The following is an 18,588-nucleotide window of genomic DNA, read 5'->3' as shown; positions in this document are numbered from 1 at the left end:
GCAGCTCTTTTACATAATAGGAATAATTATGCCTACGAACCTATTGGCCTTTCTATACATCTAAGTTTTAATTTTTCTATTTTAAAACGGTCAACTTTGTGGTAAACTTCCGACTCGTATTCACGACGCGAAAGCAAAGAAATGGCGAAAGACCTAATATTAATAATACGACTACGAACAAAGACAGATTGAACAAAAGCTTGGCTACTTTTGAACAATGCACTTGCTCTAAAATTTATTCTGGTAACCTTACATTGCATCTGCGATTTCGAAAGGCATCATGGGAAAAAGTACACATTTTTCGGTAAACTTCCGGTATCAGGGACTCAGTTATCTGTAAAATTCCGACACCCATTGATAACGATGCCAAATTTGGCTGAGTTATCTATCATGTGCAAAATGCTAGTGTCATGGGTGTAGTGGATTTCGTAAATGTTCAACTTTTCCGTGTTTCTGAGCTCAAGGATGTTTTGAGACAGAGGATGACAAAGGTATTATAAAACCTGTGGAAGCAATGGCTTCTAGTGTTATGGACACGATAATTAAGCTCAATAATCAAAGTTCCGGCCGTGATAAGATATTTCGGTATATATTATATTCTCACACTTTACTTTTGTTTTCAGAATGGAATAATTTTCCCTTTTGAATTTGTGTTCTTTGTCTAAATTTCTTCATTTTGTATTTTAGGCTTGTTCAGTATAGTAGCAGATTAATATGGGCGAGCCTAGAAAATAAGAATTCAGATAAAGAATTAATAAATCAGTTGAAAAATTTGGAGTATTCTCTCAGTACAGGGAGAAAATGTAGGTATTTTAAATGCATGAAATAAATATACAGCTATATATTAGTGTGTGTTAAACGAGAAATTCTTCTGTTATTTACTTTTAAACTTTTCAAGTAGAATCTAAGGAAAGGTTTTACCCAGGTTAATAAATTAAGTTCTTTATTGTTTTCATATAGGTAACTAAAATACGTTATTTATATTGTTGTAGGCTTATTGTAAATATTATGTAATGCAGAAACATATATTATCTCTAAATGCATTTGTAGTTTTTGCATGTTATGTAAAATTTTACCCTTAATTTGATGTTTTTCTGTTGGCAAAATGAGTTTGTTCACCTCTATTGATGATAACAGTGAAAATTTCTTGTGCAAAATTCTTTGAGTAAAGAATCGAACATCCTTGCCATCTACTTATTTTTATAAGGTGGAGCAGCAAAAAACATTTTGATGCATTCATCTAATCATGACATTTAAAGAAAAGACAGTTTAAGTGTAAGAAACTCATTGGCAATCAAAATTCAAGTTTGGCTTAGTCCTAGTATCCGATGCACACGGGATTTGGCTACTTTTGGCGGCTTTATGATGAGCAGTAAAAACGCGACATGTACGATGAGCAGTAAACAGGTCATTCAAAGAATATATATGGTTATACATAGTATATACTATATATATAGTGTATATACTATGTTATATACACACATAGTATATAGTGTATGGTATATATATAGACGTTCTTTGGATCATTTTTGGTGTTGGCGATAATTTTCAAAATCGCGCCAAGGCTGCACCGTATACTAGGATTTTACCCAAATAAAATCAATGTGATGATCCTTATTTTACTAGTAAAACTGTCTATTAAGTCTAAAAGGTACTATTCCATTAGAGCGACATCAGTTAAAAATGCGCCACTTTTTTTGGCCACCAATTGTTGCCAAGTGTAAAATTATAAATTAATAATCCAGTTCAAAAGACCCACAAAAAAAAAAAAAAACTTGTAAAAAGTATATTTTTTGGTTAATTTCATAGTTCTTAAATAAAGTAAATTTTTCTTTTTGTTTTTTAATGTAGAATATTCTACATATAAATAAAAAATAACAAAACATTGAAATTTAATCTAAACAGGTGGCATAAAGAATATTCTATACATAAATAAAAAATAACAAAAAAAGGGGAAATTCAATCTAAACAGTTGGCATAATATTGCAAATATCCTTCAAAATTATAAAAAAAATTTCACTTTTGAAATATAACTGATGCCACATAAATTCTATCAAATATGGTGATGAGCAGTGCCTCGTTGACCTTTATTTCTGCATTTAGCACTGCCTCACGACCGTTCCATAGTTAGGGTATGGCATCCGGCTCCAAGTCTACTAAATTTTAATTCAGAGGGAAATGTTTATAAGCAACATTTCTTAATTCCTCTTTCTTATATCCATTTCAACACTCTGAAAATATAATGCTGCCATCCGCAGTGTTTTCCTGAATTGCTGTCATCAGTGTTGTAGCACAATGATTGGGAAAGACGACCAGAAAAAATCTGTGCTTTCCCGCCATAAACCCCCAAATACCTATTATTTCAGAAGAGCACATTCAATATTGTTTTTTCTTTTTGTGAAAAGACTTTGCTCTGTTTCTATGATTGTGATGGCTCCACTGATTTTATTTTTTTTACAAGACATCAATGTATTTGCACATACCTCCCTCAAGTAGTTATTCCAGTCTACTGTCATATTATATTATGGCTGATTTCTAACTGAAGTTGGCAAAATTCAATCAACATCAATTCTTGACACCACAGATAAATAAAACAAATAGCATTGAGGAAAGATAAACACCAGTCTTCAAATCATGTTTTGGTTCTCAATCTTTTTTTTTTTTTAATAGCAAGAATGTACCATATAGGAGCTTTGTTTGAATCAGAAGTTAACTTCATCAAATGATTTTGAGAACAAAATCAATTGCTATGAATTATTCCTTTTGTCCTGAAGGAATCTTATGGCAGCCTCTTCATCATTAGGTAATTTCATAATTTTGTATTCCATTGTACTAAAAAAAAATGGTGAAATATGACAAAAAAATAACTTGTGATGATATTTCAAACGAAAACTGGAAATCTCTAGCCACAATGTTTCAAGTGTTAAATTCTTGATCCTTGATATTGGGCGTGCTCTTGTAGCATTGTTTTCTTCTCATTTCATCTTCATTTTTAACTGACGCCGCTCTAACAGAAAAGTACCGTCTAAAAAGATTTATGTCACATCTCATTTACAAATTTTATATTTTATAATTATTTTTTTGAAGTCCTCAAGTTTGTAAAAATCTGCAAATTTACTGCGATAATAAATTCATAATTTATCCTGACCTGGTTTTGTATTCGCCTTCCTCTTCCCCCTCCCTCAGTCATTTGAGTATAACTTTAAAAACATTTTTTATGTGCATAAAATATGTATAGTAAATAAATTGTAGAAGCTATTTTGCTGTTTTCTGGTTATCTGCCCCCTCCCTCCCCCAAGTTTAAAATATGATAGAATTATTGCATTTTCAGATAAGCATATGCTGATGGCTGAACTATGCCTGATTTTATTACACATGTGTTTCAGTGCACAATTTAGAGTTTTGTATTTAATCATCATTTTTCTGATCAGTGTTCACTAGCTGTAAAAAATGTTTATTCTTATTAATGTTCTTCTGAGTAGCTAACATCACCATTTTCATTCCTCTCAATAATCCCGAAGTCAACCTGAAACTAGTACTACTACTGTAAGAAACATGCCATAACTACTTATTTTTGCATTTTTAAACTCATAAACTTTTCTGCTTCTAATGTCATTTAAATTAAATGCCACATCATTCAATTTTAAATGACATGTTAATAGTGATACATCTCAAAATAGTACAACACACAAATATCTATAAATTAAAAACAAGAATAATGGCATAATGCCAAAAGTTGCATGCGGAAATGTATAAGATCATTACCTTCAATCATGAAGAGTGTCACAACTGGTAAAATGTCTGTATTCCAGGAAAAAGTGAAATATATATTGTAACCTCACTGTAGCAAATCAGATGTGACACTATTTTCAGTTGGAGGAAATCAAAATGACTGCCTACGAGAATGACACTTAGGCGACCTAGTGTTAGTTTTGCAACTACATAAATGTCACTATTGCAGATGTGCAAAGAAAACATTTCTGGTTTTTGAGTTAGGGATTAACTCAAATTCATGCATTTTTGATTCGTGACATTAGTGTAGCTGGGGTGCGATATACCTGCAACGTTTTTCAAAAAAGATCAAGGCATTAAGGTTCTGTTGAGTAATTCACCATTAAGAAAACTTTAAGGTACAAAGAAAAATAAATATTTACTTGCATAAAATGTAGGTTTTTTTATGCTGTTTGATTTTTGCTAGTTAAAAAATGGAAATTAAAATGTATTTAGAAATATGGATAATATTTTAAGAAACTAAATGTAGTATGATAAAATTGTGTAAAGCAATGGAACAATAATAAAACTGTAGACAATTGTATGTATGCATATTATTCTAAATTAAAATGTAGATAATATAGTTTTCTCATTTATGTATGTTTTCTGCATGGCCCATTGAAAGATGTATTAAGCATGCTTAAGGCATTTTCTCTTTTAATGCAGAATGCAGTTTTTAAAGGCTTTGTGATGAATACTGGGTGAGAAAGTATTCTTTTGATAGAAATGCTATTCAAATAAATAAAATCAAATTTTTTTTAAAAATTATGTGAATAAACGTGCTTAAGTTATATAATGTGAATGAATAAATATAAATTTTTAAAATAACTATTTGAAGAGCTATAACACAAATATACAACTCAAATACTTAAAATAAAATTCTAAAAAGAAAAAAATGTGTTACTTGTTTCCGATCGCGCAGCATGAAACGGAAAGTGAAATAGGTTGCTGTAAGCTGAGAAGTTAGTCAGAATTATTCTTGGCGCAAAGTAAAAGTGCAGCTAAGTAAATTTCTGAATTATTGCTTTAATGTCACTTTAAATTTTACAAAATTTGTTTTTAGGCATAATTGGCAATATGGAAAATGTTTGCATGTTATTTTAGGAAAAGTCCAATTTTATGTCAAAATACTTATGTTAGAACAATGCTATATATAAATCTAATATATGTTTTAAGTAATGCTTTCAATACTTGAAAAAGAAGCTGAATTTAGTAAGTTTGCTGAGTAGAACAAGCTATGTAAAATTGTCCCCCCTCTCCCACTTTTTAGGACCGAAGTACATCAATCCAGTCAGTTTATTTTCATGATGTTTAGCTCCTTTTTTGTTGAGCTTTTTTTAAAAAGAACAAGAATGGGTATGGATTGTAGGATTTGGCAGTAGCAGAATAAAGAACTCAAGATTAAATTCTGAGGTATCCAATCATAGTGAAACATTTTCTTCTGAAAACCACAAAATGAAATTTGTTTTACTATTATTAAAGTATCAAAATGGTACTGCAACAAAATATTTATTTATTTGACAAACATTATTAACCTATTCAAAAAAAAAAAAAAAAAAAAAAAAATTAGCAATTTAAAATACACATTTCTGTAGTTAAATAAGGATTATATGACATATTTCCGGTTGCACTATTGTTGTTCTTTCCCAGGTACACAGTGACACACTAAACCAAAATATTAAAGAATTATATAAACTCAACACTGTGCATTGGCCATAATCATGCTCGCCCAAGAACAGTTGAAACTTCAGCATAATGAATACAGAAAATGGATTCTGTTTTCACTACTTAAAGCAGCATGTAAGCAAGAGTGAGATGTCCCATAATTCTGCTGATTCAAGTTATCAAAAAAATAAGGTTGCCAGAATAATGTTGTTAAGTGCTTATGGGTTGAATGCACACAGAACTGTTGATAGCTTGATAAAATTTACTCCCCCCCCCCGCCCCCCCCAAAAAAAAACACTTTACAGCTTTGGAACTTTTTACAAAAGTACTCGTTCAGCTGTTCTCAATATGGAGGGCACAATCAGTATTTACCACTTGAAAATTAAAACACAATTCAATGCAAAGCTACTAAAATGCCAAGTTCACATAGAGATCTCTCAGCATTCTAAACTAAGAACTGATTCTCTCTGTGGTCTTATATAATTTTCCCCTGCTGCAAAGAAACTTCAACTTCTCAAGATTGCTGGATGACATGTGTGACAACAAAAATAAGTCACTAAAACCATCGCCACCTTGTCACTATTTCGCAGATTTGGTGAGATAGCCATTTACCTCAATGTTAAATGGCCATGCCCCTGTAATCTAATTTTCTGGTGAAACTTCACTTTTTTTAGACATTTTATGTTACATTATGCAAGAGATATTACAATTTTACATGTAATTTCACTAATATTATTTACATATATGCTAATTTCATAACAATATCATTATCTATCAATGAAATTAAGGTTACCAGAGTAAAGTCATTATCAGACAATAAAATTGCCAAATTTTGTGGGTCCCTAAGGTTTCATTTTGACCTATTGTGCTGCAAAGAAATGTTTACTGATCAGCTATTGGTTCGAACATTCATATATTTCTTTTCCAGCAACTATTCTGTTTATATACTTCTGGTACGAAGAGCTTGTGTCAAAATGCTGTTGACTATCACTAGACCAGAATCCCTGCACAACTGTGGAGTGAAATAATTACAATCATTCTTATTTCTGAATTTCTACATTTGTCTCTTTTTTAAAAATTATTATTATGGATTTAGTAAAATATCTATTCTTTTTATTGAAGTTGTAAATATCATTAGGGTTGTCATTCTTATTCCTGTAAAATTCATGTTTAGCACTGAATGATGTTCCCACCAATTTTTCTTAAATTTACTTTCTTTAGAAAATTATTTGTAGGAGCATTTGATGTAGGAATTTTATTTCTGAATTTTCATTTTGTATATATAAAGAAAAAAATTTTGAATTTATTTTTTATTTATATGTGTGTATGTATATATAGACAGAGAGACTTAAAGAATTTAAAATTAAAAGTAAATTAGAGTCAAAGTAAGGCAATTCCTCAACAGTATTAATAATTGCAATGCTGTGTAAGAAGTTTAACACAATATCTGAAACAAATAAAAATTAAAATAAGAATTCATAGTAGTACAAACTCTAAAAATAAAAATGAAAATGCAAAAGGAAAAAAATATAAATTAATCTTTCTTTATTGAAACTCCAATTCAGAAATCATCAGGAGAAAATGAATTAAAGCTTCGCAGAAATTGATTAATGTGTTTTGAAAATGTGTTTCATTCTCCTGGTTCATTTGAGATCAAAAACGAAAAAAAGAATCTATTAAATTTTCATTTAAGACTTTAAAATTCAGATAAAATCGAATCTCGAATGCTCCAGAATTTTCCTTGCATGCTTTCGAAACACTTGGAAAAAGCAATAAAACATAACATTGTTCAAATTGACTTTTTAAAAAACCACAAAACTTTACATTAAGACCATTCAAAGAAGTCAAATTGGTCTAAAATCATTATAAAATCATTATATGCACAAAAATATAAAGAGAAAAACAAATATACTTTAAAAATTTGTCTTTTAAACAACACTGAAAAATTTGATGGTCCTTGATTATTCTAAACTAAACTTTTAATACCAAGAAAATGAAAAACCTTTCATAAAGATTCTTTAAATAATAAAACCAAATCTGAGCCTTTATCAGCTAAAAACTAAAACCAATTAAAAAAAAAAAAAAAAAAAAAACGCAAACTTAGTGAAATCTTAGGACCACCTTCTAAACGAAAATATACTTAATTCTTTCAACGACCAAACTATGTTCCTTGTAGAATTCACAGCTTCTCTGTAGTTGCAAAAATGTATAGTTCTTGGAAAAAGTGTGTGATAAGGTTCAGTGTTTATTATCTTGTACCTTTTTTTTTTCCTTTTGCATTTTTATTTTTAGAGTTTATACTATTATGAATTCTTATTTTAATTTTGATTTGTTTTAGATATTGTGTTAAACCTCTTATACACCATTGCAGTTATTAATACTGTTGAAGAATTGCCTTGCTTTGACTCCAATTTACTTTTCACTTTAGATTCTTTAAGTCTGTTTTACTAATCCTGCAGCTATAGTTCAGGACAGGTATAAAAAATTTGCTTTTAATTTTTAGCCTCCTATTTTGTTTCTTTAAGTGTTTATATACATAAATATATAGAATTTAACAAATTCATATATGTATATGTATATATATATATATATAAGATATAATAGAATAAGATGGCCATGCATCCAAATAATAAGCAACCTCAAAATTGAATTTTCTAAGTTTGGTGTTCTCCCCCCTATATCATATATATGAATAGTACATAAGATTTATATTTGCTTTAACCCTTTGCGGCATGGTAGGTCAATATGTGTCCCACCTAATTAACATTTATTTTCTCAGTTAGCAATTTCCATTAGAAGTTTTCTAATCTTTTAAAAATAATCGATTTTAGTTATTATTTTTCTCAGTAGATGTCACTACTATACCAGGGCTTAAGTTTATAAGCAAAAAAATATTCAAAATAGGATCACAAGAGTGATATCCAGGTATCTCGCATTTTTCAATATTTAAAAAATTTTGGTATACAATTTAGGATATGTATGATTCTATTTAATATTCAAAGGTATTTTATTTTCAAAAATCTTAATTGGATTCAATATTTTATAACATTAATTTTGCAGTTGAAATAAGTGGGTTAAAATTTGTCCCACCACACACTTGAATTTCCGCTCAATAGATGGCAGCACTCACGATTATTTTTTTCTTTTCTTTTTTTGCATCTACTTTTTCCGTGATTGCGCGCGCTTTTACATCCGTTGTATGCACTGATGTGCTAAAATGTTTAGAAAAAAATTAACAACTCGGAAAGCTTTGGATCTTTTTTTTTTGAATTGCCATTCGATTGCCACTGTAATGCTTCAGATGCCAGTTCTGATTCAGATGAAATTGAAATCCAGGAGAGAATAACTGAGGTTGAAGTTATTGCTGAAGGAAGAAGGGATATCTGTGACAACGAGGCTGAGTTTGCAGTCTTCTGTTCCGAAAAACACGCTGTCGTGAACTGCCGATGATCAAATATAAAAAAAGCGTGAGATTCCAAGAAAACATTCGTATGTATCGTATCGATAGTAAACCATAGACCATAGTGCAGAACGAATGAGTAGTAGCAAGTAGAGCTCCTAAAATCCAGGCTGGCGCATCAAGCGATGCCGGGATATGAGCCAAAGAAAGTCTTGTATGACCACTCACTTAGCGCAACCAGGGTCTTGTATACCAGTATCCTTCGCCCTGCTTTAACGCAACTGCCGGGAGGGGGAAAAGTAGTTGATGCATCAGCTCGGTTTTTATAGCCATAGTAGCAAGTACCTGGAGTATGAAAAAAAAGCGTGATTCGTTTACTTATAGCGTGGTTTGGCAACACCGAGTGAGTGGGGTTGAAGGTCACATTTCATTACCACTTATCACGAGGATAGCACGTTGCACAGTATTTTGTCTTTCATCTTCGATAACGTTGATGAAACATCGCCGGAGTTTTACTGCTTAGAGGTAGTTGAGAAAGCTGAAAAAGATGGAAATAGAGAAGAAGATTATTGGTTTAATCCTAGTATCCGGTGCACATGGGATTTGACTACTTTTGGCGACTTTATGATGAGCAGTGAAAACGGGACGTATACGATGAGTAGTTAACAGGTCATTCAAAGAAAATATATAGTTAAATATAGTATATACTATGTATATAGACGTTCTTTGGATCATTTTTGGTGTTGGCGATAATTTTCAAAGTCGCGCCAAGGCTGCACCGTATACTAGGATTTTACCCCGTTATTTTGGAGTGGACGAGAAAGCGGTGAGAAATTGGTGCAAACAAAAGGATGTGTTTAAAAAGCATGGGAATATTGCCGTATTAAAAAAACGTAATTTCGGATGTATTATCCGGACTATCTGACAATTTAAAAATTTTTTTTTATATAAAATCGTGTCTGCGGACTATACGTGCGAAATTACGGTAAATTTATTTTTAAGTGCATTCACACTTAAGTTCATTGAACATATTGTTTTTCAATCAAACTTATATGCAACACAGAAAAACAGTGTGTTTCCCCTTCTTGATAGTAACGAGTTTTTGTGATTTCTCGCTGTAAATTTGCTAATGGGCGTAAAAAAGTTTCCAAGTTATCGGGACTACTGGAGAAGTACTCCACCATTACACGATGATTACGTATGTTTGCTATAAGCAAACATAATTCCTGTCAGCATGCTTAGGCATCAGCATGTTCAGTTGGAGATTGGGAAATTTTCATCTAAATGATAATTGTTTACAACCTAAGAGAGGGGAAGCTAATTTTGATAAGCTATACAAAATAGGCCTTCTTTTAAATCATCTCTCAGAAAGGTTTATGGCAGTATTTAATCCCAATGAAACTCGGACAGTTGACGAATCAATGATTCGCTTCAAAGGGAGAAGCAGCCTAAAGCAGTATATGCCTAAAAAACCATCAAACATGGTTACAAAGTATGGATGCGATGCGATGTCACTGGATTTGCATGCCAATTTGAAATTTATACTGGCAAACTCGGTGACTCTGTGAAAAAAAATCTAGGCGAGAGAGTAGTGAAGACTTTGTGTCAGCCTCTTTATGGTAAGAACCATAGTGTTTTTATGGATAACTACTTCAGTAGTTATAATTTGTTTCGCTTTTTAAAGACACAGAACATCTATGCATGTGGCACTGTAAATATGAATCTGAAGTATCTACCCAAAAATTTAAAAGAAGACAAATTTATATCGAGAGGAGATATAGACTTTTCGGTTAGCGATGATTCAATTTATTGCATAAAATGGAAGGATAAAAGATCCGTTTCTATCCTGTCCTGCTTGGAAAAGGCAACTGAAATGAAAGAAATTAATAGAAAAGAACGAGATGAAAAAACAAAAAAAGTACTGTGCCCAAACAGCATTATTTCATATAATAAGAATATGGGATATGTCGACTTATTTGATCAACTGAAAGGACTATGTGAAATATACCACAAAAGCAAGAAATAGTGGCACAGGATCTTTTTTTTTTCTTTTTAGATGCGAGTATAGTAAACACATTTATTCTATTTAAGTTTGTTCGTGAACCCGACCATGATGTAAAAACAATGAAAGATTTTCGTCTTTCAGTCTAATGGCCTTGCAGTCTAATGGCACTTGCAGGCAAGAAAGAGCTGGAAAAAAAAAAAAAAAGAAGAAAAAAGAAATCCCTAGTTTAAATAAAAACTAAAAAACCGTTCGTACAACCAGAAAAGAGACTAAAAAATGTAAGTTGCACGCCAAAGAGAACGAGCTGGAGAAGATGTGCATATTGCAGCACATCGAAAGAAGAACGACGAACATTTTGGATGTGTGAAACATGTGAAGTGCCTCTATGCTTACAAAAGAATGAAACATGTTTTTCAAAGTTTCATGAAAAATGACTTTTTTCAATTTTAATCATATATAAATGTTTTTGAATCAAGTGCCAATTTTAATATTTTATTTAGTATCATATGTTCGAGTATCAAATTTTAATCTTAAAATAATATCCAAGAAAATATTTTCTTTTGTTCCTAAAATTTAAAAATATTAAATATATTGTATAAAATGCTTTTTAATGTGTCTATTATCAATATTTTAGAATGCATGCTTTATTTTGTTTATTCATTCCACACATGATTGTTTTTTCCTGCTATACACCAATATGCTATAAGACCTGTGCTAGTTGCATGGTGGGACAAACGGTATTGCACCTTCCCCCATAAAAAATAAAAGCGCAGAATTTTTTCAAGCCTGAAAGGCAGATAAGTTCATCTGACTTATTTTAAGGCATTTTTTTTAAAGATATTTTAAAATATATTTTAAATATGCATGTCGCAAAGGGTAAACTAAAATTAAGTATTTAATAATGTCAACTTCTTATACTCAAAGCCAATGTCACAATTATAAAATGCCAGTAGAGCATTATTTATTGCCCTGATGGCAGGAAAAAAACATTTGCAGTTATAGCATTCTCTTTTTTTTTTTTTTTTTTTTTGTTAAATAAAATAATTGAGAAAAAAATTATCTGAAACTTTTCTTCTTTGTAACCATCCTAATGAGATGTGAAAAACAACATAACAGTAATTAGTGTTAACATCTTGCAATCTGTTTTTCAGTTTTCTATGGTTCTGTTTTCATCACAACATCTAGTTTATGCATAGAGCCACATGCTGCTAAGTTTTCTTGATGAATGATAAAGTGAAATAAAATGTTTGTTAAACTATATTTTTCTTTTAATAGAGGAATAAATCCATTTTTGGATCCCTTCAAAGATGGACCTTTCATATGTGCACCCCCTAATTTTGATACTTCCTGATTTTCGGAATCCTCACTGAAAAGTTACAAAAAAGTATTCATAAGGCACCACAGACATGTTATGTGCATACATGTATTGCCATATATATTTATTATGGCTAACCAGATATGCACATAGCACATGTATATTTTGGCTAGCATTCAATGTCAAGTTTGTGAAATTCTCTTTTTTTTTTTTTTTTTTAAAGTAAAAACAGGTTACTGTGTACATAGGATGAACAATATAGGGGAAAAAAAGGATTTTTATAAAAAGAGAAGTTACCAATGTTTCTTAATTTTAAAATTTTATCAATTGATTGCTCTCATATGGAATTCCTAAGTGTGCCAACATTTTAAAAATGGGTATAGTTTTTCACTTATAGTTTGGTGAAAAATTAATTGCCAAATGCTCTCCAAAGTTACCAAAAAAACTGCAACATTTCAGCGCAAGGTGCTAATAATAGAAAGTACCCTGATTACTTCATATCGATATAATTCTTTCTATAAAGGTAATCTTTGAATTTTCATAGAGAGAAATTAAAAAAAATCTTGAATTAAATTTGTTCAAAACAATAACCGCTTCCCTTACACATTTTTTTGAAAAAAACTGCAAAAAAATCATCAAGTTTTTTTATTTTATTATTAAATACTAGAAAACGAAACAAAATACAATACAGTCAAAAGTCGTTAATCCGGACTCGTCGGGACCTCGGCGATTCCGGATTATAGATCATCAGTTTAAATCTGGTAAGATGGCATGCAGAAATTATAAAATAAAAAATATAAAACCATAATTTATGAAATAAAGAACAATTATGATTTAAAGGGTATCAAAATTTACAAAAAAAAAAAGCTTAATATTTATTTGTTTACTTCATTAAACATTTCTTTCAATGTAAGTTGCTTCGTTTTATGTCATAATACTTTCTCTTTAATTCTTTAAACAGACATAATTTCTTGTTTAGTTACAAAGTTCCGCTGTTCAAGTCCTATAATTGCTGTGTCGAGAATACCGACTAATTTGTCAATTGAAATTTTTTCGTTTTCAATAACCTCTGTCACTTCTTTGCTATCGGAAGCGAATTATAATGACGAGGAATTTCATTTAAATCATATCAAAGATGGAGTACATCAAGATGAAATACTACATTTAATAAGGAATTATAAGCCAAATAAAATAAAAACATCTGCCCTGAAGATAAGGATAGTGCTGACAGATCAACTTCCAATTCATTGCGTGGCGCCACAGTGTTAAAGATAAACAAAGGATATGCCTTTATCCATTTTTTGTAGCAATTCCACTTTTTTTTAATGAACTTCAAAACATACTTTCACTTTGTAGATCATTTACATATTAATAAATATATATCAGAAATTCTATTTGACATAACCGAAAGTTCAAGCTTACTTTTATAAAATTGCTCTAACAGTCTGCAAAAAATAATAAGCCAGATCCAATTCGAAGATTTAGGGAAAACGCAATCTGCAACATTAACTGAAATAGATAATTAAATAATTTTAGCTTAGCTTATACCGTCCGTTATACATTAAACGAGCACTCGTAAACGTATTTTGCGCACGCGCACAAGCATATTCATTCATACGCGCATGCGTCAACGCGATGCATGCGCAGAAAGTTTGAAGCCTTGAGGTCCGGATTATAGATAATTCCGGATTATGGGTGTCCAAATTAACGACTTTTGACCGTGTATAGGTTTTAAGTTGAATTTTTAATTTTTTACAGGTGTAAAATCATTTAGTTTTAATATTAGTTTAGTATCTCGGGCAAATAAAAAAAATTAAATTTTAGTCGTTGTATGAGAGTTTTTAAAACAAGGGACAACACAAAGTGATACTTAACATTCTATACACTGGTACCTGGTCTCTTTTCTTACTGGCTTACCTCTGTAATTTCTTTTACGGGAGACAGAGGACACTGACTCATTGGATTTGATTTTTTTTTCAGTAGCGGGAATAACATCTGGAAAATGCCTTGAGGTTATAGTCACTATCTGAAAAATCATAGCTTTCGCTATCTTGCATAATCGCCATTATTTTACTTTTTTCAACGCAACCATAATTTTTTATACATTACTAATCCACAAGCCGACGTATACTAGACAATAGGGAAAACACGTGACCAGTCCCGCCAAAAAAACCACGAAACCAACAAAACTTGGCGAATTGCCAATAAAAGCTGAATATTTCCTTTCATTTACTCCATGCCGAGTGAAACCATGATAAAACAAATCGTACTGACAAATTCTGTTTCACCCGAGTTTTCTCGGGATAATAATTAACTGCAATATATACGAACCCGAGATAACTCGAGATAATCAGGCAAGCGGTTAAAGCATCCTTTCACAGTTTCTGTGTGTATTTTCATATGTTTGGCAACTGTGTAAAAAATTTCATATGATGTTCTTGTCGCTGCTATATCTTGGAAATTGCCTGCAGCATTATATTTAGTTGTTGCAAAGATTTCTTGAAGAAAGTAAATTTTATGCTTTTTAGCAAAGATCCTTGAGGAAAAGAGTTTTTGAATGATTTGTGTTTCATAATATAACATTGATCAATGTTCTCTTTTTTATTATCACTCTCTTTTGATAAAGTGAACAAATTATTGGACCATATTCATTTTGCCCCAAAATATTTGTTTCTCTTTTGTTCTGAAATAACCTTATTTTCATAACTATTTTTCATTTATTTCTTGAAGATGTTCCTGCTTTTATGGATTATAAAATTTTAGATGTATGTGCTTGAAATTGAAATAATTAAAAATAACACAACTACAAAATAGTTTACACATGCAAAATTGAAGATTAGTTTCAGGTGCATACAGTGGAACCTTGAGATACGAATTCATTCCAGCATTGAGCTTGTATATCGAATTTCTTGCATCTAGAAACAAACTTTCTCATTGGAAATAATGGAAATCCAGTTAATCTGTTCTGCACCCTTAAAAATCTCATTATCATCTCATCTTCAGTTGACTTACCTGGTGTTTTCAGAAGAGGGTCCAAGTACAGATTCTTAGCTTAGTGCAAATGATAGTTTCCAACAGCAAATCATCTTTTAACTGCTTCTCGTTAATCCACACCAACAACATCTTCTAGGAGTTGAGGACAGTGTCTAGAAATAACAGTAACTTCTTTGGCCGTATCAAGTTTCTTAATTTCTTCCTTCTTCTTTAGAATAGTGTAGATTGTCGATGTTGATCGACGTAAGTCTTTGCCAATTACATCACTTTTACAACACGCTTATGTTATCTATGATTTCTTTCTTAATTTCAATGGCCATGGCTTCCTTCTTTACAGCACTATCTGAGGTAACAGTCTTCTTGGGAGGTATCGTAAAATAATTATTTTTGTGTTAAATGAAAAAAGCATGCAACTCGCAAGCGCACAAACACGTAGATAAAAAAAACAGTGAGTGATCTGAGGAGAATGTTCCCCCGAGTCAAGCTGGATCAGGAAACACGTCACACGTACCAACAGCTTGGCTCATTACTCGAGTCAATGCTCGTATTTAGAGACTAATTTTTCGCTCATACTTTCCTCGTATCTCGAATTTCTTGTGTATAGAGGTGCTCGTATCTCGAGGTTCCACTATATTTGATTGTGTATTCAGCAACAGTCAGTATTTAAATAGCTATGATTGTAGTGGTGTCACAAAGTTAATGCTTTACAAAATTTTAATTTTCAATGTGTTTGAAAAATTAAAAATTTAATCATGCCACTGGTAACACCCAATTTTTGTTTCTGGTCACATATATAAGCTTACCAGGCCAACATGCCAGCTGCTTATAGTATGAATGTTTTATAGCATATTTTCAAAATCTTGAATTGTTATAATGATTTGTTGATTTAATATTCAGTTGCTGTTATTCAGAAAATGAGTGATAATGCAACTACATTAGTGGTAGATGTAGAAATGAAGATGTGAATTAGCCATATAATAACTTTAATAGAATTTTATTGTTACTAATAAGTTGTTGAATGAATAAAGCAAAGAATCTGAATGGTGATTTCATTTAGTTCAATTATATGATGAAAAATTAGCTGCATAAGACTTTTTGAGGGGAAATGCAGGTGCAATATTAATAAAAACTAGCTATCTTTTGAAAGTTAAATAAGAAAATGTTTTTCCCAATGCATGCAATTCTTGGTAGGTAACTTTTGTCATCAGTTACCAACCAAGAGCTTTACCAGTATACAGTTGCATAGCTGCTAACTCTCTGTTTTTCATCACATCTCCCAGTAGATCAACAAACCTCCCGTTTTTTAATTTTTGGCCTTGACCAAGGAAAATGTATCCTGGCAATAAATGAAATTTACTGAATTATAATTAGGAATATTCCATTCTCCTACCTCTGATGATTCTTTGAATAATTTTTCTTATTAAATTAAAATTTTTTGTTTTTGCATTTTATTTATCTTATTAATTTTTTATATCTGAGTTGTCTGAATTTACTGCAAACATTTGTAGATTTTTATATGAAGATTCAAGCAATGTTTAATCAGTTAAGATTTGTATTTAATTTTGTTTACTTCAATATATAGTACATGACTAAGTTTATCCATGTAAATGCTATTATTAATTTTATTTTCATCATATTTAAAAGTACTTTGATAAATAAAAGTTTTTCGTCACTACTTAGGATTTTTCTCAATACAAAACTGTAAGAACATTAAAAATGAAATTAGCCAAAGAACATAAAATTTAGAATATCTAATTAAATTGCATCAGAATTGAATTAAAAATAGTTCAGTAACCTGAACCATGCATTATAAAGTGAATTAAAGTCAGTTTAGTTCCCCCCCCCCCCAATGGCTTTGCCGCACAGCATGAAAATCCCATACTTTCTTCCCATTCGCTGTTTTTTTCCATAATCTGCCTTTTTTAAGATTTCGATTTTGAGAGTTAAGCAGTTGTTACCCATATTCACAAAGAAACATAAATGCTGAGAATCTTGAAAGCTTGCTTTTTACTTTTGCTGTTTATTGCATAGAGCAGTGATGGCAAACTTATGATGCATGTCATAAGTGACATACAAAACCATTTTAGTGACATGTATCATGCATTTCCAAAGCTGTCAGTAGTGACAAAAATTTTATAATACAAAAATATTTGTCTCTTGTAACAGCTTTCGTGCTGTGCTGATCTGAGGTGTGTTCAAGTGCGTTTTTGGCATATGAATGATTTTATACATGACTGCACCAGAGTTAAGCTAGGGTTTTTCCAAATTTTGATACACTGAGATCAGAAGTTTCCATCACTGGCATGGTGTTATGTATAATATGTTTGTGTATGTATAATATATGTATATGCATGCTAAAGCATTCAGAAAGAAACATAAATGTATGTACCTTTTTTAAAGAAATATATGTATCTTTTTTCTTTTCCAGTGTATAGATTTGGTCGAAGTCTTGATACATTTTATGCGGCACTTAATACTCTTCATTTAGATGATCCAGTTCTGCGATTTTCTATAACTTTATCTAAAATCAATATGGCAATGTATTTGTTTACAGACCATATTATATGGCTTGGACGTGTTGGACTTTTAAGCATTGATAAAGAAAAGTGGTCCAAATTGAGTTATAAATTGTGGCTGTATTATTTAACTATGAATTTAACAAGAGACTTTTATGAAATTATGAGCGTCATGAATAATTTTACTCATGGTAGTTTAAAACACGATCTTCAGGCGAGTAATAAGAAATATGCTAATCCATTTTTATCTCAGCTCAGTATGTTATATAGATTATTAAGAATGCATAAAGATCTTGCTTTAGATACAGTAAAGAATGGTTGTGATATCTGTTTACCCCTTGCCAAGTTAGGATATTTATCCATACATCCTAGAACAGTTGGTTTGCTAGGAATGATTTCATCAGTGGCTGGTATGTTGCCATTGTTGGATTCATCATATAAATTGGTTCCTTAAATACTACTCTTTGCTTTTATTTATAATTGTACACAATTTTTGAGCAAAGAATTTTAACATTTGATATTAATACTTTTTCATAAAAATAACATATAATTGATTTATAAGACTGAAGATCTTTTTTCTGTATAATACAATATACGTTATTTTAAATGTTATGTAGCATATACTATATGCTTAATTTAAGTTTTATTCTGAAATCACTGAGGGTTATATTGACAAAAAATAAACATTCTGTTAATTATTTCTTCATGTTGGAGTCTGTATTAAAGTATTAATATACTGTACAATATTGTTTTTGTTATAAGATTTTTCTCATTCAAAAATTTATTGATAATTTGAAATGTTCTTGGCATAAATTCATAAAAGATATTGTGACTGTATTTATTAAAATCTTGATCGAACACTTAAAATTGTTTTTATGTATGTATGTATATTAATAAAGTTTGTTTGTTTTACAAACATGCT

General features: G+C 30.8%; 1 protein-coding gene across 1 annotated transcript; it reads left to right on the top strand.

The window, feature by feature from the left end:
* The first annotated feature begins 317 nt into the window (after window positions 1-317).
* On the top strand, window positions 318-18,582 carry Pex11ab (peroxisomal biogenesis factor 11ab). Its single transcript, XM_035354664.2, has 3 exons — window positions 318-585; window positions 688-803; window positions 17,579-18,582. The coding sequence occupies exons 1-3, from the start codon at window positions 515-517 to the stop codon at window positions 18,118-18,120; spliced, it is 729 nt and encodes a 242-aa protein (XP_035210555.2). The 5' UTR covers window positions 318-514; the 3' UTR covers window positions 18,121-18,582.
* The last annotated feature ends 6 nt before the right edge of the window (window positions 18,583-18,588 follow it).

This window comes from Stegodyphus dumicola, chromosome 10 (genome assembly GCF_044657685.1).
Source record: "Stegodyphus dumicola isolate Sdum_Otavi_A_Nest chromosome 10, ASM4465768v1".
Lineage (NCBI taxonomy): Eukaryota > Metazoa > Arthropoda > Arachnida > Araneae > Eresidae > Stegodyphus > Stegodyphus dumicola.
Note: the sequence above shows the minus strand (reverse complement) of the source record. Positions and strands in the feature narration are given on the sequence as shown.

Bases quoted from the DNA above. Each gene is read 5' to 3' on its own strand.
- Pex11ab (XM_035354664.2), top strand. From the start codon at position 515: ATGGCTTCTAGTGTTATGGACACGATAATTAAGCTCAATAATCAAAGT. The intron at 586-687 runs GTATATATTATA...TTTGTATTTTAG, and splicing joins GGCCGTGATAAGATATTTCG to GCTTGTTCAGTATAGTAGCA. The intron at 804-17,578 runs GTAGGTATTTTA...TTTCTTTTCCAG, and splicing joins TCTCAGTACAGGGAGAAAAT to TGTATAGATTTGGTCGAAGT.